Genomic DNA, 27,758 nt, shown 5'->3' on the forward strand with positions numbered 1-27,758 from the left:
AACTTCAGTTGAGTATTTTCATGAACTAGCAACAGCACTTTGACCATTCTACACAATGTGCCATAAATGGCATGAGCATCTGCACAAAGTTCTATTTCTCTATTTGCTCAGGGAAAAAAAAAATATCCATAACTTAGTGATTGGAGGATGTCAGTGAATTAGGAATAAATTCTGTGTAAACGAAGGCAATATAATCAGTTCCCTTGCACTAGACAGGTATTCTAGTTTTCCACAAGAATTCATTTTAGTTAATTTAAGTTGAATCATTAAGCATTACAATTTGGCAGCTGCCAGAAAGATGACAAAAAATAAGCAGCTATAATTGTTCAAGGACATGTTCTGAACTAATCAGTATATAAATCACTTCCTGGCATTCCTTTAGTTATGTCAGATAATAAAACCTTCTCCCTTTAACTGAATTTGGATAACTAACCAGTGACTTCAGTATCACTCAAATGTTAAAGCCAATATTAAATCACATTGAAAAACGTCATTAATATTTCTCAATGAATCCATTTTGAGGCATTAAGTATACTATGTGGTTAAAAAAAAGAAACATTCAGCATTCATAGCAAATAATTTGGTGGTAACTTACCCTTTCACAGAAATAAAATAGAAGCTTCTCTAAATACTTACAGTAAATTATTACATTGTTACACTCTCCAACTGAATCTTCAGTTCTTCACCTTAACCCTGATACCTAGCTATGGATGGACAAATCATATTCATTTCGCCCCAGGGATGCTTTATAACTGAACATTACTGTGATCTTGTGATGAACTCAAAAGAGTCCTGAACTAAGTGTATAGATTATGAGGAGTTGAGTATGTGCAGAGGGGGTTAGGGGTGAGGGAGGAACTAGCTCTACGACTATGATCAAATTACAAGTCTATGAAAAGGGAAAAGTTATCTGCATAATCTCTAAGTGCCCATTTAGTTCCAACAGTTATATTATTTAAACTAAATGCTAACTCCCTATTGGCAGAAGTAAGGTCTAATAATGTTCTCCTAATTTTGAGACATGAGTAGTCCATATAGATATAATTAACTAAATTAATTAATGTGTACTCATATCATTTAAGGTATGTTTTCCAATATAGTTAATGGCATTTTTGTTAAGCATGCCATGGCTTATGTTCAAGATCATCTTACCTTTAGTTCTAGATATTTCATAATTGGTTACATTCAATATTCTGTGTTAATTTTAATAAGAAAGAAAGAAAACCAGCTAAGGAATAGGGTTTTAGCTCAGCAAAAATTCTAAAAAGAATCAGGCCGGGCACTGTGGCTCATGCCTGTAATCTCAGCACTTTGGGAGGCTGAGGCAGGAGGATCATGAGTTCCAGAGATCGAGATCATCCTGGCCAACATGGTGAAACCCCATCTCTACTAAAAATACAAAAATTAGCTGGGTGTGGTGGCGTGTGCCTGTAGTCCCAGCTACTCGGGAGGTTGACACAGGAGTGTCTGAACTCAGGAGGTGGAGGTTGCAGTGAGCCAAAATCACGCCACTGCACTCCAGCCTTGAGACAGACAAAAAAAAAAAAAAAAAAAAAAAAAAAGGTATAAAAGAACGAGTTCAGTCAAGCAGGAAGTGGTCATTAAAAAAAGTATCACAAAAATGAACAATGCTTGATCTTGGTACTCTTGATCTTTTGAAATGCAGTCCACATGCTAAACCAACAGGACATGTAAAGTTTTGATAAGCTCCACGCTGCAGGTTCTGAAGACGATCCATGGAAATGCTTCCATCATATTATAATAGAGAATTTAAAAGCCACTACCCATGTTTGTGGTCATCCAAGCATTTGTGATACTAGCTATATCTCAGAAGCGTGGGGCATAATTTCTAACTTTAGACTTTACTCCACAAAACAATTTCACTGTGATTTTTGCAAACTCTCAATATGTTGATTCTCAAAGCTTTCTTTCCTACTTCCTTTGGGAAAGCTTTTACTTGCTTTGTAAGATGTAAGTCAGAGAAAGAACAAAAGAAGAACAATTGTTGGTAATGCAAGCCAACTTAAAAATGTTATCAGAAAAAGGAAGTGTTTTATTTCAGAACATAGTTACTCAGAGTTGGTTGTGTATGGATTCATGGAAATTAACGATGCCACCAGAAGATACAAGACCATCAGAATCCAATTATTTTTGAGGTCAGATATCCAGAACACTTATTTTCACCATATATAGTCTAAGATCAGATTCAAAGATCATCTGTTATTCACTAAACAAACCCTCCCCACTTCCTGTCCCCAAATTCTCCCACACTCATCACACCATTATCAATTATTGTGTAATTCAATTGTTTCTGACTTTTTTCATTATAGTATCATCACCATAAAAGTAGTCTACACCTGGGGAGACTAACTACTTTTTATCCCAGTCCACTTTTGGCCTGAGGTTTATTCTGATGGTTGATATTTTATACTCAACTTATTCTATACTTCCAAAAGTAAACACATTGAAGTCTCTCTCCTTTCTTATAGGCTTCCATTAATGTTTGTTTGCTTTTTCTAGTCTATTAACATTTTTTTAAAGCAATATAATTACATTCAACTGTATCTTTATTTTTCCTGCCACTATATATGACTATTTGCTTTTTCAGGTCTATTAAAATTTTTTAAGCAATATAATCATATTCAACTGGAATATAATCCTTATTTTTCCTGCCACTATATATGACTAAAATTTGAAGGCAAAAAAGTGATTCAAAATATTTAAAATAAGGAATTAAATAAATCAAGTAAATATGGTTTTAGCAAATTCTAAAATCTGTAGTGCAGATTTCCCCTGGGTTTTTAAATTTAGAGCATTTTGTTTCTTTTAATTAAACGTTTTCCTTTTTTTTCAATGTAAGAGTTTTCTGTTTTGAATTATATCCCAGTGCAATTAGTAGTGAGTAGATAAAAGATGTTGCATACAAATAAAAATATTACCACACAAATTCAGTCCACACAAATTCATGTTTCATCACATCCACTCTGTCACCAATACAGACTTGCTACTAGAAGATAGAGAAGTCTACTGGGGGCCGGGCGCGGTGGCTCAAGCCTATAATCCCAGCACTTTGGGAGGCCGAGACGGGCGGATCACGAGGTCAGGAGATCGAGACCATCCTGGCTAACACGGTGAAACCCCGTCTCTACTAAAAATTACAAAAAACTAGCCGGGCGAGGTGGCGGGCGCCTGTAGTCCCAGCTACTCGGGAGGCTGAGGCAGGAGAATGACGTAAACCCGGGAGGCGGAGCTTGCAGTGAGCTGAGATCCAGCCACTGCACCCCAGCCTGGGCGGCAGAGTGAGACTCCGTCTCAAAAAAAAAAAAAAAAAAAAAAAGAGAGAAGTCTACTGGGAAATCAACTTTGAAAGTTAAGCCAAGTACAATACTGCAAGAAATAGGATACCTTGGACGGGCACGGTGGCTCATGCCTGTAATCCCAGCACTTTGGGAGGCCTAGGCAGGCAGGTCACAAGGTCAAGAGATTCGGACCATCCTGGCCAACATGGTGAAACCACGTCTCTACTAAAAATACAACAATTAGCTGGGCCTGGTGGTGTGCACCTGTAGTCCCAGCTACTCAGGAGGCTGAGGCAGGAGAATCGCTTGAACTGTATCCCCTACTGAATTTTTTTTTCTTTTTTTTTTTTGAGACAAGGTTTCACTGTCACCCAAGCAGGAGTACAGTGGTGCAATCATGGCTCACAGCAGCCTCAAACTCCTGGGCTCAAGCAATCCTCCCACCTCAGCCTCCTGAGTAAATGGGCTTATAGGTACATACCACCATGCTGGCTGATTTTTTTTCTTTTTTAATTTTGCAGAAACAGAGTCTCACTATTTCACCCAAGCTTGTATCAAACTCCTGGGCTCACGGGATTTTCCCCCACTGCCCAGCCTCCCAAAGAGCTGAGATACAGACATGAGCCACCAAACCTGGTTGCACTACAGATTTTAGAATTTGCTAAAACCATATTTGCTTAATTTATTGAATTACTTATTTTTAAGATTTTAATCAAAATCACTTTTTTGCCTTCAAATTTTAGTCATATCTAGTGGCAGGAAAAATAAAGATACAGTTGAATATAATTATATTGCTTAAAAAATCTTAATAGAAAAGCAAACCTGATTTAACTATTATTTAAAGATGAGTTTTTAACCTTCATCTATAATCACATTCAAAATAAATGATGGTTAATAGTTTAATCATTAAAAATTTCATCACTATAAAATAATGATTATTTAAACTTTATAATAAAAATATAAAGTCACATCAGCTTAAATGTTCATGATGCATATTTCTAACTTCTGATTTGTTCTTTGAAAATTGCCAATGAGCATAATAATTTTGATCAATAAAAAATTGGACAAGTTTACACAACCCAATTTTATAGAGAAAAGCACAATTTGACAAATCCTAATTATGTGATTTTGACTTTTCTGTTTTCCAAGGCAGCCTGGTCTATCAAAGCTAAAATCCTTACAATTTTTTGTTTCACTTTCATTCTCATCTGCGATGACACAACTTTCCTGGTGGGGGCGGAAGTTACTTGAACTCCTTTTAATGAAGTTAATATATTGGTGATTTTACATTAACATAGTACCATGCAAGGTAGAATGTGAGAATGACAAAGGAAATGAGTATTGAATAAGAAAATAAATTCTTTGGCCGGGCGCGGTGGCTCAAGCCTGTTAATCCCAGCACTTTGGGAGGCCGAGACGGGCGGATCACGAGGTCAGGAAATCGAGACCATCCTGGCTAACACGGTGAAACCCCGTCTCTACTAAAAATACAAAAAAAACTAGCTGGACGAGGTGGCGGGCGCCTGTAGTCCAGCTATTCGGGAGGCTGAGGCAGGAGAATGGCGTGAACCCGGGAGGCGGAGCTTGCAGTGAGCCGAGATCGCGCCACTGCACTCCAGCCTGGGCGACAGAGCGAGACTCCGTCTCTAAATAAATAAATAAATAAATTCTTTGACTGCTCTCCTTTTACTTCCCCACCTCCAGCCACCCTGGCCTCCTTCTACTCAACAGTTACGATCCCTGCTCCAGGCCCTTGCATCTGCAGGGCACTCTGCCTAGCATGCCGTTCCCCAAAATGCCCAACTGGCCAGCTAACTCCCTCACTTTCTTCAAACATTTACCTCAGTCGTCCTCTCACTGAAGTCTTTCCCAGTCACTCTTTCAAAAATATCAATCTCTTTTTCCCTGAGAAGATTTTTTCTAAGTACTTATTACTACCTAACTACCATTTATGTACTTAATTATCTTGTTTAATGTCTGTTCTCTCACTAGAATATAATATACCCTAAGGACAAGGATTTTTGTCGTATTGTTTACTCCTATATTTTTGCAGAGAGAAAGGAGATAAATTTCCCTTCTCTCAGCAAAATATAGAAGTAAACAGAGGTAAGAAGTTTATCTCCCTTCTCTCAGCAAAGGAGACAAGGGGAATGAGGAGACGGAACAGGGGATCCAGGAGACAAAGAAAGAAAAAAAAGGGAGAGGGAGCAAAGGAGAAGGGGAGAAATATTAAACTCCTTAAACTAAGTTAGAAAATTGTACAATATGACACTTTGGGAAAACAAAACTTCCTTGGATTTCTCAGTGCTCCTGCCAAAGCCCTAGCCTCTTGAGACACAGGAATATATATTGAAGAAAGATAGAGAACATTTGCTTTCACTTTCCCCAGAAATATCATACTCCTCACATATTATCATGTCATAAAAATTAGATCAGTAGCTACTTTCTAGCTAATTTCTCTGATCTGAAAGGATAATTCAACTTGTCTCCCCATCAGCACCAAATGACAGCTGCATTAGGTCCCTAAGTTAAGGCCAAAGTACCAGAAGATGTGACCACTACCTCTAATGTCAAAAGGGATGAACAGTTTGGACACATCTCCACACCCTGAAAGCTGGAGACGCCTGGGCTTTATCTTGCCCGTGGAGAGACATCTTTACACTTTAAAAGGTTAGGGTAGGCCAGTGCGGTGGCTCAGACCTGTAATCCCAGCGTTTTCGGATGCCGAGGTGGGCAGATCACCTGAGGTCAGGAGTTCGAGACCAGCCTGATCAACAGGGCAAAACCCCGTCTCTACTAAAAATACAAAAATTAGCTGGACGTGATAGCACACACCTGTAATCCCAACTATTTGGGAGGCTGAGGCAGAAGAATCACTTGAACCCCGGAGGTGGGGGTTGTAGTGAACTGAGATCGCGCCATTGCACTCCAGCCTGGGCTACAGAGTGAGGCTCCATCTCACAATAAATAAATAAATAAATAAAAATAAAGGTTAGGATAAAAAACCATTTTCAGAGGAGTAAAGTTTTCATTTGTTTTCCTTCTCTCCTTTTGGAAGAAGGAAATAGGATGGCTGTCCGTATCCTATATATGCGAATGGTGCGAATGGAGAAAATCCATTGTTCTCTATTTCTGTCCATGTGAACTAACCCACCACCCACCTGGAAAGATTCCATCAGCTCTCATGGCATTGCTGGTGGTCTAGATGTGGGAAATTAATGGTCTCATTGTTACTGTGGCTGCCGATCTGGTGGTATCAATAAAAAACTATATTTGTTGACCAAGTGTCTTGCGTTTCTGCTATATTGATAAATATAGAATACATAACTCAGTAAATTGAATAATATCTTAGACCTGTCACAGTTCATAACAAAACAGATGCAAGGTCTGGAAATATTAAATATTGGGGAGGGTCAAAAGAATTCTTATGATCAAATACTATCATGCATTCCACACAGCTCCCCAGGTAGAAACAAAGACCCAGGAGAACAGATGACCACACACATCATTAAAAGGCCCTGTGTTTCCAATTGCAGAAATGCTCTCAGGAGACATGATGAAGCATCATTTTAACTATGAAATAAAAAGTGATCATTTATACCTCAGTATAAATCTTAAGTTTGAAAAAATGATTGGACTCATGACAGAATAACTGTTTTCCTTTTGAAAGTAGGGGTGTAACAGCCTATTAAATAATTACTTTGATTTTAAATGTCTGTAATTCCAATTTCCATGATAGCTCATAATAGCTCAGAGAAAGAATGAGGAAATGCAGATGAAGTCTGTCATTATGTATTTATACCATCAAAAGAAATGAAAAAGAAAAACTACAGACCGAATTCTCAAAACCTAATTCATACGAGTTAATAGCTTTTTATCTTTTTTAAACAGTCCTTTGGGAGGAACTAGAAGCAGAGAAGAGCACTGGGACTTCTCAATTTAAAAGCTATTACTTCAACAGTCTATGGGGAGGGCTGCTCCAGAAATATCCTCCTGGATGTGTCAATTTGTTTTCTTTCTTACTTTCCAAACGAAGTACTTGAAAATGAGGAGAGAGAAATAAAATATTGTGAAGCCCAGCTGTCTATGGTACACATGTTTATGTCAGTCATCACGCTTATGATCTATTGCAGCAATAAATCAAAAGAACTGCACAAGTTGTGTAATTTATTACAGCAGTATATCAGCAGGGTGAGGCCTCCAGGAGCGTGAGTTACAGACATGAACCTTGCATCATTGCTTTTATTTACTTTCTCTATTTAAGTTTGATATAAGAAGACAGAGTGGGAAGACCTGAAGTCAGAATTGAAAGCTTCTTTTGCATAATTGTCAGAATGACTTTAGACACTTTAATGAAGGTAACATTATTAAAAGTTTTCACCTTTGATTTACTATTTCTGTTTAAATAAATTAAAAAGCAAAATAAGCCTTAAATAGTATGATGATGATGATCAGTGTTCTCTTTTAACTATTTCATTTCCAGCTCTGTAGCATACCTCTTCAGATATGCTTTTTCTCCTTCTCAGCACATTCCGCGGGCACACACTATTGCTTCCCGGGATTGCATACCGAATAGAGAAGCACAACATAAACTCTTGCCTTAGGCTTTGTTTTTTGTTTGTTTGTTTGTTTATGCTTTTACAATCTAATTTGAACTGAGATAAATGTCTTCACATTTTTTGTCCTTATCTAAATACAATTTCTACTATCATTTGTTTTGAATTGTTCTTTAAATTGACTCATTACCATAAATGGAAATCTAGTACCAGAAGAAACAGACTACAACTCCAAAAACTTCTACAATGAAACTGAAACAATGCTATCAAATTATAGCTAAATAGTATTGCCAACCAAATGTTAGCCTGAGTTCTCTTTCTTTCGCTCCCTCTCTCCTGTTCTTTTTTTCTCTCCCCCTCTCCTGTTCTTTCTTTCTCTCCCCCTCTTCTCTCTGTATTTTTCTCTCTCTTTCATAAAGTATCACAGGGATATTAAATACATATTAGTGGTAAACTTAAATTGTCTTTCTGGGTCAATCAGAGGATTGAAAGAGCATTAAGTAAAGAATGATTTTTTCATACTACACCATTAACTTTAAATTGATGTTGTTTCTGTGTATCCCCTAATATCAGTAGTATGAGTCCCATGTCTTGGGGAAAATGCAAAGCACTGTAGAAGGCCAAAATTATGCAGATTCTCACACAAATTCTCTCAGATATTCTAAATCAGATGAGAGAATATGGTCATGGCACGCATATATCTATACCAGGTTTAGGTCTGCCAAAAACATAATTTAAAAACATATTCTCATTTACCAAATATTTGGTTGTACCTTGGGTAAATTTTCTGTTATGCCTATAGTAGACTACAATAATTATTCCTGATTTTGACTACACAAAATCAATGGGGAGCTTTGAAAAATGAGACCCATGCCTCATACAGGAATTCTGATTTAATTGTTCTTGGGTTAGGGTTAGGCATCACTATTACATAAAACCCCACTAAGGGATGCTAATGTACATTTTGTGGTAAGAAACTCTTCTACCTCTTCTGATACGTCATTGACAAATTAAGACAAATGTGCTCTTATTTCTGCCTAAAGCAGGGTTATACTGGGTGCTATGGTCCGAATGTCTTCCAAAATTTATGTGTTGAAACTTCATTGCCAGTATGATAGTATTAAGAGGCAGGGCTTTTAGGAGCTGATAAAGCCATGAGGGAAGAGATCTCATTAGCCCATCCTCATACAAGAGCCTAAGTATGTGGGTTTGATCTCTTCCACTCTGCTGCCATGCGAGGAAACCATGTTCAGTCCTTCTTTCACGCAAGGATGCAACAACAAAGCACCATCTATGAGGGGCAGGCCTTCACCGGATGCGAGGCCTGCTGGTGCCTTGATCTTGGACTTCTCAGCCTCCAGAGCTGTGGGAAACAAATGTCTATTATTTACAAATTATCCCATCTCTGGTATTTTGTTAGAGAAGCACAAATGGACTAAGATACTGGAGCATTTATTTTTTATTCGGTTAACAAGCACTTTAATTTTCCAACCATTCAGCAGGCCCAAATGCAAACAGACTGGCCAGTTGATTAGGTTCAGCTTTTACATGTTGGGGTGATTTGACCTTCTTTCCCCATTGGTGCTCAGTCCTAGCTCTGGATCCTACAAATAAATACTAGGGTACTTTAGCCTTCAATGAGCAGAATTATCATGTTAGCAGAATAAACTACAGATTGTACAAATTTGCAGTAGCTACATCAGTGGTCATAGGATTCTGTTGGAATCTTCATGGAAATATTAGCATAAGAGTCTCCTGACCCTTTCTACTGACAGTTTCTCCTTTTTTTTTTTTTTTTTTTTTTTTTTTGAGACAGCATCTTTCTCTATTGCCCAGGCTGGAGTGCAGTAATGTGATCTCAGCTCACTGCAACTTCTGCCTTTCAGGTTCAAGCAATTCTCGTGCCTCAGCCACCCAAATAGCTGAGATTACAGGTGAGCACCACGACACCTGGCTAACTTTTTATATTTTTAGTATAGACGGGGTTTCACCATGCTGGCCAGGCTTGTCTTGAACTCTTGGCCTCAAGTGATCCACCTGCCTTGACCTCCCAAACTGCTGGTATTACAGGCATGAGCCACTGTATCCGGCCAGTTTCTCCTTTAATATGTGTAAAACTATTTAGTTTTTCTTCCCTCTAAGATATACCTTTACTTATATTATTTCTATTTTCTCTGTTTTCTTTTATTTCTTAACATTTCATAATTATGCAGTAATTAAGATCATATATCTTACTGACTTTAGGTTTAAATGTTAGCTTCTTTTAGTAATTTAACAATGTAATTATACATTATTAAAATGTATTTTATATATTAATGGTCAGCCATATTCCTTTCGATGACTTATTTATTATTACGTGCTGCTAGAAATAATTTAGCATTTTTTAATATATTCTCAAAATTCCTATGTAAATAAAAGATCTTGTTATAATAACATTTTTAAATCAAAGGACTATAAAAAAATGACTTCTCCTTAACAGTTTTGTTCTCCTCTATCAAATCAAAGCACTGGATAACTTAACAGTCTGCCCGCAATGTCTTGGCTGCTAGAAGTTCAGAAAAAGCGCATGCTTGAGTTATTTAGTTGTAGTCATACAGTATCTGAGTTTTTATTGTAAACTAGTTTAAATAATTTTTAAATGGTTAATAATTAGTTAGTTTTAATCTTTTTTTTATTTTAAATGTTCTCAGAGAGTCAAACACAGAGATATTACCTCAAGCTCAAATAAATTCGTTAGTTTTCTTATGTGTAAAACTTACAAAAAACACATTATAACCTGCTCAAGAACAATATAAAAAATAAGAAATTCAGAGAAGAGAAAAATTAATGTAAGTTATTTGAGAATTTGATGAATTCAAACATTAAACTTTTAAATCTCCTACTTTTCCTTTTATCTGCTGAATAATTTCACCAAAGGAAATATTTTTAAGCTTATTTGTATGCTTCTCCCTCTGTTCAGTTTGTAAGCAAAGTTAATCTGAAAGAAATGTGCTCATATATATATATAAATTTATAAATATATATGAATATATATATAATTATAAATATATATATGAATACATACACACACATGTAGAATGACTGTCGTTAGCTATCTGTTATTTTAATCTTTGTAGATGAATTTATACAATGAGGCAGGTAGGAGAGGTGGCTGCTGGCCTTTTGAAAATTCCATCTGATGCCTAAAAATTGAAAGTTTCTAGGAAATGTTAAATCAATCCATCAGTATCAATATCTCATGCTGAAGGGACACCAGTTATTTTCTGGATGAATACACTAGTTGCCCTGGATACTGACCATTATTCTTCTCCAAGAACACATCTCTTTTCAGACAGTCTGGCTTCAGTAATACTTTAATTTGCAAGACTAACCAAGCTGAACCATCACTGAAATGTATGTGGACTTAAATCAAAGGAATTGTGTAAGAAATAAACACCATTAAGCCTACTGCAATATCATTCCTATCTTACTGGATAGGAATATCAGTTACCCTGGATAGCTGAGGCCTTCAAAATAGCTAAACTTTGATTTTGGTCTTTTCTTTTTTTTAAGCTGTTTTTTTTTTTTTCATTTTATTCAGAGAATCCTTTTTTATAATTTATCTTTTAGTTTATTTACTCATATACTCATTTCTTCAGTGAATTTTGCTGAACAGAGCAATGCATCAGACTTTGGGTATATTGCTTTTGGAGATACAAAGATAAAAAACAAATTGCCTTTCTTTAGATGTTATTATTCCTACAAAAGAGGAAATGAGGCCATTTATAGTTAATTATATAGATATCATTCATGTTTATACACATGTGTACGTGTGTAGTGAATGTAGTTACACAATTTTAAACTTGGTTTATTTTTTAAATTTCATAATTCAAGGGGGGATTTACAAGAAATAGCATTTGTCATTAACTGTTGTCAGGTGCTAAATTTCATATGATAGTTACTTTAACCCCTCAAAATACATCCTATCAGGCATAAACTATTAGTCATATTCTACAGCAGAAATTAAAGTGTAGAAGGATTAAGAAATGTCCTCAGTTTACTAAACAACAGGTCTTATATCTAAGTGTCAAATGTGTGTAAACAATCTAAGTTTATTAATTTTGTGCATCATACTGCTTCCTGAAAAGCAGTATGTTCTAGTATGTTCTATTTTACTACCAAGACTGTCTTCATGTCTGAAATATTCAAGATGTGGCACCATCTTGTTATTTATATGAATGTACTATAAAATATATATCAAATGGTTGATCTAGTTAAGTTCTACATGACCAATGGTAAAAGCATAAAAAGTTAGAGTTGGAAAATAAGTTTAAGTCTAGCCCAAAACGTCAAATCTGAAATTCAAAAAGATTAAAATAATTGCTTAAGATCACACAGTTCTTTTGAACCAGTCCAACGCTGAAACAATGTTATCTAACACTAATTTTAGTTTTCTTTTTACTTATTTCTTATTCTTACTTAGATACCTATATTTGACAATGTCATATATTCATATAAACTTCTATACTCTGTGATCACATCTATACATTATCATTACAGACAATAACATTTAGACAACACAATCAACCATCTTTATTTTCCAATCTTTATTTCTCTGAGGTGGATAATCAGTGATTTCAATGTCTTTAGGCTATAGATTATTCCATATCACGTGTGTTTAATAAGTCTTTAATAAATCTTATTCCTGTTTAAATTCATTGGCAATGTATGGGCCTTGTTTTATAGACGTATAGGACATAAATCAGCTTAGATCTTTAAAAGTGTCTTTAAGAAAATACAAATAGATGTTTCCTTTTTTTTCTATTCTGAATGTCTAAAAATCTATGAGCACATTAACTTATGCTCCTAGAAAAATGGAGTAGACACACATTTCTTGATTCCTCTCTTACATACAACTTGAAATTATACAGAAAACAAACATAAGGAAACTGCAAAAGTAGAGAGAAAAAGCAACCCAGCTGGGTATCTTGGTACCAAGAAATACCACGGAAGTGTGGTTCTTGAGTGTCATTTTGTCTCATGTATCTCAGATTCAAATTGTATAAGCTGGCAACCCCGAAATGGCAACATACACAGAAGAAATAGTAATAGCAATAACCTGCTCTCTGGAGCTAAAAGGCCAGGAAAGAAACAACCTAGCAAGCACAGCAGAAAACTTTACTGTAGCCAAACACCACAGGAAAAAGGCTGTGACACACCCACACCAGCAAAGGCCAAGTGGGGATCCTGGGCTTCCACACACACCTGATGGTAATAAAATGCCCTCCCCTTCTCTGCTGAGGTGGTGTCACAAGCAGCTCACTGGAGAGTCAGGACTTCCACCATCATCCTCTAGGTGGCACTGTAGAGGCCATCTAGGTAGCCTGAACTCCCACACTTCATCCAGAAGCACAGAGGAGTCCCAGTTTCATCTCTGGTACCAACGAAGGCTGAATGGAGGACCTGCTACTTTGATAGGGTAGCACCCCTCACTTCCCCTCCCAGACCAATGTCAGGGAAAGACAGTTAAAATAGAAGGGTTGAAAATATGGAGATACATGTAATAAAACATGTTTAAGTTCAAACAAAATCACTCATCATACCAAGAACCAGGAAGATTTCAAAGAGACTGAAAAAAATCACAAGTAATAGATGTTAACACCAAGATGACAGGGGTGTAAAAACTATTTGAAAAAGATTTAAAAGTAGCCATAATAAGAATTAAAAAAAAAAAAGTAAAGGCTTTAGGAAAGATATGGAAAATCTCAGTTAAAAAAAAAAAAAAAGAAAAGAAAAGAAACAAACCAGAACAAAATGGAAATTTTAGAACTGAACATACAATAATTTAAAAAAAAAGCTCAGTGAATAAATTCGACAGCAGAATGGAGGAAATGGATGATGTGTCAGTAAACTAAAAAGTAGAATAACAGAAATAACCAGTCACAACACCAAAGAAAAAGTAGAAAGAAAAAAAAAACTGAACGAAACTCCAATGACCTGTGAGACTATAATAAAAGACCTCATCTTCATGTCAGAGTCCTACAAGGAGAGGAGAATCTGTGGGGCTAAAAGGGGACTTGAAAAAATAAAGGCTGAAAACCACCAATCTGGCAAGAGACATATACCTATAGATTCCAAAAGCAGAGGAAAGCGCACAGAGTATAAACCCAAGACACATCATAATTTAACTTCTGAAACTGTCATTTGTAGCAACATGGGTGAACTTGGAGTACATTATGCTAAGTGAAATGAGCCAGGCACAGAAAGACAAATACTTCAGGAGCTCAGATGTGGAATCTAAAAACTCAGACTCTTATTGGTAGAGAGTAGAATAGTAGCTACCAAAGTCAGGAGTGAAGGTGGGATGGGGAATAAGATGTTGGTCAAAGGGTACAAATTTCCAGTTAGACATAAGCAATTAACTTTGGAGATAAATAGTACAAAAATGAGTAAGTACATGGGTGAGGTGATTAACATGTTAATTAGCTTGAACAATCATCCCACAACATATACATACATCAAAATATCACCTTGTATTCCTGAAATATATACAATTATTATTTGCTGATTAAAAATAAAAATAAACTTCTGAAAACTAGAGACAAGAAACAAATCTTAATAGCAGCCAGAGGAAAACTGCATGTTACATAGAAGAAAACAATTTTAATAATAATAGATTTCTCATCAGAAATCAGAGAACAGAAGGAAGTAGCCCAATATTTTTCAAATATGAAATGAAAGCTGTCAACCCAGTAACCTATGTCAAGGGAAAATATCAGAAATAAATGGAATATCAAAACAGTCTCATATGAAAGGAAATTAAGATAATTTGACAAAACAGATGGCAAAGAATGTACAAAGGAATTTTCCAAAGCATTAGGGAAGTAAGCAATTAAAGAAGAAACCTGTGAACATCAAGAAAAAAGAGAACACTGTGAGCAAAAATATGAGTGAATAAAAATAGGCTTTCCATCTCATAGTAGTTTTCTAACTTGTTTGATGGTTGAAGCAAACAAAATCTAACACTGTTGTGTGCAGAGTAAATCTTTAAGATAATTATATTACAAACAGGGGAGGCTAAAGAAATGTAAAGGGATGTAAAATTTCTATGCTTCACTTTACTGGTTAAATGGTGATGCTTGTAGACTGATAAGTAATGTATATATACTGCAGTACCTAAAGCCACCGCTAAAAAAGCTGGACAAAGAATATACCTGAAAACACTATAGATATATCAGACATTTTGTAGATGTGGATAGATTATTCTAAAACCTATGCAAAATGGCAAAGAAAATAGAATATCTAAAATAACTTTGAAAATCAAGGCTATGTGGTATTGACAGAGTGGTAAACTCATTAAATAAATGGAAAAGAACAGGGAACCCCAATATAGACACCTACAGTTATGCCCAGATGATTTTTGAAAAAAGTATACAAGCAATTAGAGAAAAGATGGACATCTGGCTGGGCGCGGTGGCTCACTCCTGTAATCCCAGCACTTTGGGAGGCCAAGGCGGGTGGATCACGAGGTCAGGAGAGCAGCCTGGCTAACATGGTGAAACCCCGTCTCTACCAAAAATACAAAAAGTTAGCCGGGCGTGGTGGCACGCGCCTGTAGTCTCAGCTACTCGGGAGGCTGGGGCAGAAGAATCACTTGAACCCAGGAAGCACAGGTTGCAATGAGCCGAGATTGCACCACTGTACTCCAGCCTAGGCAACAGAACAAGACTCTGTCTCAAAGAAGAAAGAAAAAAAAGATAGACATCGATAGGCAAAAAGTGGAACTTGATCTAAGTTTCTGACCAAATGCAAAAATAAGTTCAAAATGAATCATGAACTTAAATGTGAAATGTGAAACTATAACACTTTTAGAAAAAATAGAATAAAATCTTTGGAATCTAAAGCTAGGGAAAGAATTATTAGTCTAAACATCAAAAGCATGAACCATGAAAGAAAAAAATGATAAATTAAAAATAATCAAAATAAATGTTGCTCAGCATAAAACTCATGTGAAAAGAATGGAAAAACTACAAAATGGGGGAAAATATTTACAAACCACATAGCCAACAAAAAAGTATCATCTAAAATATATAAATAACTCATAAACTGTAAGTGGGAATGTAAAATGCTACAGTCATTCTGGAAAGCAGATTGTCAGTTTCTTAAAAAAACTAAACATGCCACTAACGTATGACCCAGTGATTGAACTCTTAGACATTTATTACAGAGAATGAAGAATTATGTTTATTCTAGAATCAGTGCACAAATGTTCATGAAAGCTTCATTCATAATAGCCAAACACTAGAAATGGCCCTGATGACTTTCAACAAGTGAATACAGATACTGTGGCTTATTCATATCATAGATACTACTCAGCAGAAAAGAGAACAGACTAGTCACACATGAAACAACCTGAATGAATCTCCAGAGAATTCTATTGAATGGAAAGGGTCAGTCCCTAAAGGAAATGCCCTGTATAATTCCATTATATAAGTTTCTTAAAGTTTCTTTATAAAGAAGTTATAAAGTTTCTTGAAAAGTTTCTTAAAGGTTCTATTTAAGTTTCTTAAAGTGACAAAGCTATGGAAGTGGAAAATAAATTAGTGGTTGGAGGTGATTAAGAAAGGAGTGGGAAAGAAGGGAAGTGTGCACAGCTATGCAAAAAAGCAACATGAGGGATCAATGGAATGAGGGAAATGTTCTGTATCTTGACCGCATCATTGTCTATACCCTGGTTGTGAGACTGTAGTATACTTTTCCAAGATGTAATCATTAGGGAAAACTAGGTAAAGAGTACACTTGATCCTTCTGTATTACTTCGTACAACTTCATGTGAATCTACAGTTATCTCCAAATAAAAACGTTTAATTAAAAATTCACAAGCACAAATGCATATTTCTTCCTTCATTCATAAATATTTGTTATCTCCTCTAGAAACGCACACAGGTAAAAGTAAATCACTTAAAATTTCACAACCTCAAGGCTTCTATTAACAATTTTGGGACTTTTTAAATGTGTGTGTATATATATATATAATATATATAATGTATAAATGTATATATGCATATATAAATTTATATTTAATATATAATACATATAAATGTGTGTGCATATAGAGAGAGAAGAATGCTTTTTGCCTATAGAAACAGATTCACAGTGACTATGGGCTGAACTGTGCTTCCCTGCAAAATTTACATGTTGAAGCCTTAACTCCCAATATGACTGTGCTTGGAAATATGACCATTAAGGAGATAATTTAGGTTAAATAAGGTCATAAGGGTAGGTTACTAATTTTATAGAATTTGTGGCCTAGATCTCTCTCTCTCTCTCCCCCAGCCCCCAACCCAGTCCCCATGCGCATACAAGGGATGGCCATGTGAGGACACAGTGAGAAGATGACCATTCATAAGCCAGGAAAAGAGGCCCTCGCCATCCTGACCATGCTGGCATCCTGAGGTCAGAATTCCAACCTCCAGAACTGTGAGAAAGTAAATTTCTGTTTTTTGAGCCACCCAGTCTAAGGTATTTTGTTATGGCAAACAGAGCACATGAAGACAACAACATTCATTTTTTCATTCAAGAAATATTTTTATGCATCTAGCCTGAGAGACAGCATATTAAAGTATTCACTATATACTTATCACTTAACGTATACTAAATCTCCCCATGGAAAAATATGTTTTACATGATAATTTTAATGGATTAATAGAATTCATAGACTTTCCATATTCTTTACTTTTATCACATTTGTGTTAAAAGTGTTCTAAAGATTAGAAAGTTATAAAGATCATTTTTAAATAAATTAGAAAGTTATTAAGGTCTGATTATAATTTGAATAACTATTCAGGCCCAAGAATACTTAAAATGTACTGAAATCAATATTGGACATCATAATCTGAATATTGAATGATGCCTCTTGAATTCAGAGAAATGTCAAAGACAATAAAACATTCGATTTCCGGCAGCCTCTCAGAATTTAGTAGATAATGGACTTCTTTATAATATACTTGATTGCAACATCCATCATGTAAAAGGTACTGGATATATGCAGTTCTATTTATTCAATTGACTGATCTGTTAAAATTAAAGTCTGGAGAAGTCTTAGGCTAACAGTCAGGTACTCTGCTTCTTGTGTATGATTTACCCAGCTATTGACAGACCCAACATCCCATGTATTTGAGGCATGCAAGACAGAATAGAAAAATCACTGCTGTCAGGAGAACTTTCTTCACATCTCTTTTTAAGACAATTACCCATCTTATTGGCTCTCAATCAAGGCAGTCCCATTCCTTCTATGACTTTGGAAAATGTTGGAAGCATATTTTTGCTTGATAGGAGTGGGGTAAGGTGGGGCTGATAGCTATGTAGTCTAGTGGTAAAGAACCAGGAATCGGGATACCCTGCAATACATGGGGCAGTTCTGTACAATGACTTGCCTGAGACTCTGCCCAGGTTTCAAATGTCCTACAAGATATTCTCAAAGGTGAAAACTTACTTATAATTATCTGATCCTGGAATTTAATCCCATTTTACATATATACAAAAGTATTTCAGGAGATTTAATATACATTTATTATTTTTCAGAGACCATAACTTCTATGTAAATTGAGAGATGACTTTACCTCATTTTGTATACATTTTCAAGAACTCATCATCAGTTTTGAAAATCCTATCACCCAAGGCAGCACTAGTCTCAGTATTTTATGGCACTAAATATTTCCTTTCGACTGTGTGTGTGTGTGTGTGTGCGTCATAAAAAGATAAAATATCTCATTTCCTCGTGATTGTTCTTGTAATTAAAACTAGCTTATTTATTTAACTTGCTCTCCTATTCTCACTTAAAAGAGTTCATGTAATCAGAGTGTGTTTATTTAGGAGTTAAATTAGTCATAAAAATCCTTTTCATTCTAAAGATAAGTCATAAGATTTAAGATTTCTTCTCAGGAATATATTCTGAAAACAATTTTGGACTAAGTTTTTAAAAGAATGTCAGTGGTAAGGAACATGAGCAATTGCAATTTCTAGGAACATAAATATCTCTTTTGGAAAGGTCTGTATCATGCAGGTAGCAGATACTTTCCACGAAATGATTAACACTTACAGGGTAACTGCAGGGAGATAGGTTATAATCATGCTGTCTTAGCCCCTGTCAGCATCAGTTAATGTTTCAGTTACTGGAACAACAGAGATGATAGATACAAAACAGAAAAAATAAAAAAGAAACATTACAGAATTATTCTCTGGATTTTTTTTTTTTTTTTTTTTTTTTTGCCTTAATAACTACATTTTCCCCAAACATTCAGTTTCATATCACTGAATAAAGAATGCATTCCTTGGCCGGGCGCGGTGGCTCAAGCCTGTAATCCCAGCACTTTGGGAGGCCGAGACGGGCGGATCACGAGGTCAGGAGATCGAGACCATCCTGGCTAAAACAATGAAACCCCGTCTCCACTAAAAATACAAAAAAATTAGCCGGGCGTGGTGGCGGCGCCTGTAGTCCCAGCTACTCGGGAGGCTGAGGCAGGAGAATGGCGGGAACCCGGGAGGCGGAGCTTGCAGTGAGCCGAGATCGCACCACTGCACTCCAGCCTGGGCGACAGAGCGAGACTCCGCCTCAAAAAAAAAAAAAAAAAAAAAAAAAAAAAAAAAAAAAAAAAAAAAAAAAAATGCATTCCTCGATATTTAGGTAGAACCACTACATAAGCTACTGTGGTATTAAAATCAGAAAAACCCAGCCAATCATATTATTTTTATCAATGCAAGTCAAAATTAAACTGTGCAGACTTGTATTTTATTGTGACCACTCTCTAAGATAAAATAGAATAATAAAACTTAACACTAAGTTTGATAGAAAAAACTAATGGGCTTATTAAACTTCAGATTTAAAACATTGAAAGATAAAAATGTATATTAAAAAACACATTTTGGTTTATTTTTGCTGTTTGAAAGGATCTGTTTCTCTGGTCTACTGATAAGCAATGGGTTATATAATATTTCTATGATAAACTAAGTGAGTTGTCAACAGTGTATCAGCATTTTTCAAATCTCTACAAACACATGCCCATGACACACCATGTTAATTGTTTTTTTTTTTTTTTTTTTTTTTGAGACAGAGTCTCGCTCCATTGCCAGACTGGAGTATAGTGACATGATGTCGGCTCACTGCAACCTCCACCTCCTGGGTTCAGGCGATACTCCTGCCTCAGCCTCCCGAGTAGCTGGGACTACAGGCATGTGCCACCATGCCCAGCTAATTTTTTGTATTTTTAGTAGGAAGGGGGTTTCAGTATGTTCGTCAGGCTGGTCTCGAACTCCCGACCTCAGGTGATTTGCCTGCCTCGGCCTCCCAAAGTGCTGGGATTACAGGCAGGAGCCACTGCACCTGGCCCATGTTAAAAAATTAAAACAAACAAACAAAAAACAAACAAACAAAATCTGTTTTCTGATCAGAACAAAGCTACATACTGTTTTCCATTCAGAATATTCATAATGTTCATGAGCATATTAAAAGCTTTAAGATGTAATTCAATGACTAAGCCTATCAGACTTTGTTTAAACACAGTTTTGAAAATTTACTTGACTACGGTCTAATTCCTATAGATACTCAAAAGAAGGCACACTTTTCAAACAGGCTTTGGAAGACCCATGGCATCATACTGCGTTCGAGGGCACACAAGGTCTAAATTTACAAGAATCTCTCCAACACTTTAAAATCTATGAACTTAAATATAGGTTACTTCTTTCTCATTAAAGATACCCTGTATCTAATATTCCAGATTAAGACGTCTAGCTTCTTTCTAATCTGTTCACTTCCCTGGGGATATCTGATCTCCCTACTCTTGAGATTGCCTTCTGCTATTACCTGCTTTATCCAAAGTTAGAAAATATGCAATTAGGCAAAAGAAATGTTCCCTTCTGTAACTGTCACTTTTCTAGCACTCCTTTTTATTGCATTGCTTCAGCATTTTTTCACATTATACAATGAACAACGTTTTGCATTTCTTCTTATATTTCTTGGTGAGTATTTTAAGTCTTTTATAGAATCCTTCAGTCTTCATAACTATACTTTCTATTTCCTAAATAGCATTCTTTCTAAACCTATAGTTTTTAACCTGTCACACATTTCTGCAGTGCCTTTCACAGTGTACTCCAAAATATAAAAATGCAACTTATTCTGTGGATTTGCAGATCTACTTAAAAATAAAATATAAATTGAATATATATATATATATATATATATATGAAAGATTATATTTGCATGGTTGCCCAAAGAGAATGAAATGAGGAGTGAAAAAAATAGGAGTAATATTTTGTTATAGCAGTTTGAGTGGACTACAACAATTGACAATGCTTTCATTTCATGTAGTAATTGGAAGTCACCTGGTTGCTGTGAACACTGGCATGTGTTAGATTATCTGTTTTTTTCAAGGCTACCTAACAATAACAGTTGGATTTCAAGGCAAATCTAGGTACAAACACACAAATGATGGTGCTGTTTATAAAGGTCCCTTGTATAAAAGAACAGCCTGTGTATGACTTTTTGGCTTTTCAGAACAAGGAAAGATTGAGAACTAAAATATTGAGAATTATCATTAAAATGTCAAGGATTTAATTTCATATTGTTAACTATCTTTGAGTATATGTTTTACTTCCTCAACTAGATATGGGGACAAAGAACGTTTATTTTACCTTTTTGAATTAACAATGACTTCTGCTAATTTCCACAAAATTACAGAACATCACAATTATGTTGATTTTAGCTGTCATTTGTTTTTATACCTACATTAATTATAAAGTATAAGAGCTTTGATTCCCACTATTATGCATTATGCCATGTAATAAACAAAACAAGAACATGGGCCCCCTGAACCTAAAATAAAATTATATTTTTTAAAAAGCATAAGGAATTTAAATGACTTGGTAATGTTCATGCAATTAGTCAATACCAAATGTAAGGATTAAATTTAACATTGCTTTAAAACTATAACTTTTAAAGAAGTAAATAAACATCCAACTTTTATTCTAGTATTTATTTGTAAAATTATCTTTACTAATAATTACAGAATATGAATTTCATAAATATTAATTTCTGAGATGAATAATAAGTATTTAGACTTTCCTTTCCCTGATTGCACCATTTGTCACACAGCTAAGCAATGGGTATATCTAAACACGAAAGTGAAAAGAATACTAAAAACAAAGAGAAAATTCTTATATAACATAGGCCAGAGTAGAGATGCTGTAATATCTGTCTAAGCCTTCAGAATATCTATTAAACAGTTTTAGACACAAAGCTATAATAAAGGTCCTTACAATGGTGTGAGGATGCATAGTGATCTTTCTCTTTTAAAAGAGCTTTGATGACCCCAGCTTCAAATGATTAGCTTGTCTTGACATAATGGAGAAGCCTATGTAAAGAGTATTTCAAAAAGATTACGCAGAAGCTCTACGTCTCTATCAGAGAGCAGTTTTAAAGGGGATAATGTGTCACTTAGAGTTGGATGCTCTTCTCCATTGTCTTCCCTGTCGATTTTACTAAGGTTCTTAAAATGTATGTCAAAGTAATGTGATGTGTGCTGACAAGTTGAGTAAATCTACTTGGTTTACTACGTGCATCAGCAGAACTTCAAATTTTACTAGGCATAGTTTCATATTCAGTAATGAATTGAAATATTTACTGTGCAAAGTGTTTATGGATAACATATTAAAGATATGCGAGGAAGAAGGAGAGAACAAATGTATCGCTAATTGCAAGGCATGAGGAAGTGGCCAGGTTGTGTACACTTAGTTTAGTCCTTTGTAGCATGATGGTGTGCACAGGTGCTGAAGTGAGATCACCAGGGGTAGAATCACCTTCCTACTACATACGTGGCGAGGTGTTCCCAAACAAGCACTAAACTTCTTTGTGCCTCATTTTCTTCATCTGTAAATGGGGATCATCATAAGAATGCCTACCACGGGGAGGGCTATAAAAACATGAAACATAAAGTGCTTAGCACAGTATCTAGAACACAATTATCAATCAGTGACTTAGCTAGTAGTGATTAGTAAATGGATACAGTCCGAAGTCTTAATAAATCTGTACAAAGTCTTCAAAACAGTCCATAAATAGTCCCTAAATTAACTTTTACAAAATAAAGAATTTTACAAATGTATTGCTCATTTTATTAACAAAAATATTAACTTTTTAAAAATTAATTTGAATCCATATGAGGATAAAGATGAGGTAATCTGGATGCATGTAAGAATACAGTAGACTTTGAAATAGTTTTCTAACTTTGGGGGCCAATCAGAAATCATCCTTCCTTGGGCAGGGATGGAAAATGATGAGTTGCAATTAAACAAAGCACATATTTTATTTTATTTTATTTTTATTTTTATTTATTTTTATTTTTTTTTTTTTTGAGACGGAGTCTTGCTCTGCCGCCCAGGCTGGGGTGCAGTGGCGGGATCTCAGCTCACTGCAAGCTCCGCCTCCCAGGTTTACGCCATTCTCCTGCCTCAGCCTCCCGAGTAGCTGGGACTACAGGCGCCCGCCACCTCACCCGGCTACTTTTTTGTATTTTTTAGTAGAGACGGGGTTTCACCGTGTTAGCCAGGATGGTCTCGATCTCCTGACCTCGTGATCCGCCCGTCTCGGCCTCCCAAAGTGCTGGGATTACAGGCTTGAGCCACCGCGCCCGGCCCAAAGCACATATTTTAAATGTCAGAACAAATCCTTTAAATTAAGTTAGTGGTATCTTATTACTGGACCACTTACTGTAGCTGTAATTACCATACATAAGAATAAATGGGTGGGGAAGTGCAAAATAGGTATAAACAAAAATCATTGAGGAGAATAAAGAGTTATAAACTCATTTTTTTTTAGTATCATGACAGAATAAAAAATAACACCACATTCAGGACAATGATTTACCTGTCTCTTCAAAAGCATTATATACTAGGTTTATTTAGAATTTCTATGCTGTATTCTGAGTCACATACTTTTGCACTATAATCTTCATAATTACCCTGAAAGAGAATTTGCATATCAGAAAACTAAAGTTTATAAAGGTTAAATAATTTGCCTAAGGTCAATTCAATCTTCAACTGAATTAAACAGTGTGCTTAGCCATATAGAATTTGTTCCATATGTATAGAATTTGCTGATTTGTTGTCTATTTCTGTAAATAAAACTTTATTTGAATACTGTCAGGCCTATTTATTTACATATTCTCTATGTCTGCATTAGTGCCATGAAACACTGTAGTTGTAACAGAGATCATATGGTCCATGAGGCTTCAAATATTTACTATCTGGCCCTTTAAGAAAAAAATTGTATTACATTCTAGACCTTCTTCAATGCAGTAGAGGTGTGAGGAGCCTGAGGATCATTTTGTCCATCAGGCCTGTATAGTGGTAGAGACATGGGTCCAGATTTCTCTAGTGGTGTAGCCACCCAGATCTAACCACTGAGTTTCCCAGTTGCCAAGGCTACTCCTCACAGGACAAGGGGGTGCCCTAGCATCTCACTATTCTTCAGGCCCTAAATACCTGCTGTAAGTGCTCTCAAGGGATAGCATAGCAACTCTTCCACTAACATTCATTTTGAACCCAGATAAAAGAGAGTCCAGTGATTAGAATAGACTTGACCCATTCTCCTCTCTTCAGAGCTTCTTAGGTTGCTTTAAGGACACAAACACAGAGGATCATTTCTTTCTTTTCTAATTTTCTTTTATCCTGGGGCAACTAATCAATTTTATTTCACATTTTTAAAAGCTATACATAACAAAGAAGCATATTCAAATCACTCTAACCATTTCAGTTCAATTAATAACTAGAAGGAAATTAGTTATTGCTGCTCCAGAAAAATTTATGGGTTGAGCTGTCTCTATGGTAGCAAATACATTTGAAAGAAGTTTTCAAAATACTGTGCACAATTTTCTTTTGTGTGTGATAGATTAGTTATTCAACTGGATTGTTTCAATCAATAGGCTATTTTGAAATTCCCTGATATGCACATTTTAGGAGAGTATAAATCATATGTGTTTTAAATATATCATTGCATAACTCTATAACCAAGAAATTCTTCATTAACTTACATGTCTCTGGGATCCATCATATTCACACCTTTCAATTTTTCCTAGACTGCCATCTGAGAAATACAACTTCTCTGCACGGTAGTCGATAGTGAGTCCATTTGGAGTGAGTATGTCTGTACTGACCACCACTTGAGCATTCTTCCCAGTCAGAGTAGATCTCATGATACTTGGATGCTGTTCATTCCAGTTGGTCCAAAACATTAAACTAATGAAAATGAAAATTGTAACTATAAGTCAAACTTCTCATCAAGAGTAAAAATACTAATAGAAACATGTCAATAGCAAGCTATTTAAAAAGAAGCAGAATTATTTACCTCATATTCTATGACACTTAACAAAGTCTAGGTAATAAAAGAAGATATGCATATAATATTTGCATGTTAATTTTACCCGGGTTCTTAAATGAAACCTAGAACCTACTTCTAAAAAAATGATTTACTGGGTATTCCTTCAAATAATTTAGTTAAATTGTCAGTTGCATGAGGATTTATTTTAATCAAGAACAAAACAGTGATCTTAAGTTTGTTTTCCACAAACTGCAAATATACTCTAACTTATTACCACATTTCAGCTGATCCAGTATAATCATTCTTATCCTAAGTATAATTATCTGCTTCAATTGATGAAAATAAAAATCTTCCCCTTCTAATTTTCCTTTTTAAATTCTACATTCTCTTTTGTATTTGTTTTGGAGAAAGGAAATTACTAAACTCCTGTTTTTTACATTTCTCTTTTTCTCTCTTAGCGTGATTTTTCTTTTTTTTTTTTTTTTTTTTTTGAGACGGAGTCTCGCTCTGTCGCCCAGGCTGGAGTGCAGTGGCCAGATCTCAGCTCACTGCAAGCTCCGCCTCCCAGGTTCACTCCATTCTCCTGCCTCAGCCTCCTGAGTAGCTGGGACTACAGGTGCCCGCCTCGCCCAGCTAGTTTTTTTGTATTTTTTAGTAGAGACGGGGTTTCACCGTGCTAGCCAGGATGGTCTCGATCTCCTGACCTCGTGATCCACCCGTCTCGGCCTCCCAAAGTGCTGGGATTACAGGCTTGAGCCACCGCGCCGGGCCAGTGTGATTTTTCTATAAATTACAATATCATTTCTAAAATTCTAGGGGTGACTCTTAAATTCTTCAGCATAGTATCTGTTCTCTATGGATTCCTAGGTATAATCGTTTAAAAGCAGTTTAGCATTACAGCCAACAAAGTTATTCAATAGATGGTTTTGAGTATTTTGTGACACTTATTACCAAAATTGCCAAATAATTGTCAAATTAACAACAAAAATGTTTGTATTCAATTTTCATTGTTGGTAATTTTACTTATAAATTGTGATTTTTAATATAAAAAATAGTGAATTAAAACATTTTAAAAGTTATGCATAGAATGTAAAGTATTAAACCTACAATTTATTTACAATATTTTCCTAGATTGTAGGTTTTATAACAAGAGAATTTTAGAGGTGTTAGTAGTGTTCCTTTCATTCCACCCTCCCCACTTCATTTCACAGGTGAGAAAACAGAATGGTCCAGAGAGCTTAAGTAATTAAAGTTTTCACAAATAATTAGTAACTGAACCAAATTTTAAACTTAGAGAGCCTAACTTTGATTTGCAATTTAGGATTTTATTTTAAAATATCTGTTAATCTATTAACATACAATGGTGTTTTGAAGGTGTCATTTACATATATGATAAATTGCCTTTTCATACTTTAATTACAAATAATTATCAAATTGAAATTTTTACATGTTTAATTTTAATTTACAGTTCACCATATGCAAGGTGAAAAGTGTAAATGTTAGCCTATGTAATAAATAATTACAGGATAAAGCACTTACTAATTAAAACTCATCATACATAATATCATGAGTGACCGCTTCATTTTTATTTCAAAACTGACTTATAAATTCCTTCGCCCAACTCTTTTATTCCTACTGTGTGACATTTATTATTGTCCTGAGATTCTTTTGGTGATGTGTTGAGATAAATGCAGCTGAGCCAGCAAACCATATCCTGATAGGACAGTGGTGGGAGCAGTCTCCTCAGCTCCATCATGAGTCATTGCATTGCTCAACCTTCAGAATTTTCACATATAAGATGATGTTCAATTAAGTGAATTAAATCTGACCTCACTTTTAGCTCTACAGAAAGGTTCAGATTTACAGCTATTTTCACACTGACCAATTCATATTACTTAGTCCTTTCTTCTGATAAGTGGTCAGGGTCAGTGATTATCTGTCATTGCTTTTTATTCTTCAACCTTTTTTTTTTTCTTTTTAAATCTCACCTAAAAAGAACTCTTCTAGTTTTGCTCAAGGAAGGCCAGATTGGTCTGATTTTTGTTTATTTGTTTCATTTAAAAATAAAAAGCATTTTCTTATAGTTAACAAACAACTTTACCATATTGTATATGAGAGTGAAAGTTGATAGATATTCTTTGTCCCTTACCTGTGCTTTGTTCTTCAGGTGTTTTTTTGTTTTTTTGGTTTTTTGGGTTTTTTTTGGTAACTGCTTTAAGACATCCCCCAAAACACAAATTTTTTCTTTGTTTTTATTCACTGAGTATATTTTATATCCAGAATATTTTCTTTTGTTGTGATTTTTTTACAAACATTATTTTAGCTGTCTGTACAATATATCATCAAACAGCTGTAGAACACTTAGACTATTATCAAGTACCTAGTGATGAAAAGACAGCTGCACACAAATATTTTTGTATTGCTGCAGTTTGCTTTCTTTTGTATTTCAATTTGGGAGATCTCCAGATGCTATAATTACTTGATTAAAATGGGGAAAAAAAAAAAAAAACTCTTAGTCTTCCGTGTATCTTGTTTTTTTTAAATTTATGATTCCAA

General features: G+C 35.3%; 1 protein-coding gene across 4 annotated transcripts in view; it reads right to left on the reverse strand.

Moving 5' to 3' along the window:
- LOC105492606 (LDL receptor related protein 1B) overlaps positions 1 to 27,758 on the reverse strand; it is a 1,932,714-nt gene that overhangs the window by 345,526 nt on the left and 1,559,430 nt on the right. For all 4 annotated transcript variants that reach the window (XR_011609732.1, XM_011759820.3, XM_011759819.3 and 1 more), the window contains exon 43: positions 24,916 to 25,120. Coding sequence is in view for 3 of the 4 variants with exons in the window: in XM_011759820.3 (XP_011758122.2) it covers positions 24,916 to 25,120 (205 nt within the window). In the remaining variant the exon portion in view is untranslated. The remainder of the gene's footprint in view (positions 1 to 24,915; positions 25,121 to 27,758) is intronic.

This window comes from Macaca nemestrina, chromosome 11 (assembly GCF_043159975.1).
Source record: "Macaca nemestrina isolate mMacNem1 chromosome 11, mMacNem.hap1, whole genome shotgun sequence".
Classification (NCBI taxonomy): Eukaryota; Metazoa; Chordata; class Mammalia; order Primates; family Cercopithecidae; genus Macaca; species Macaca nemestrina.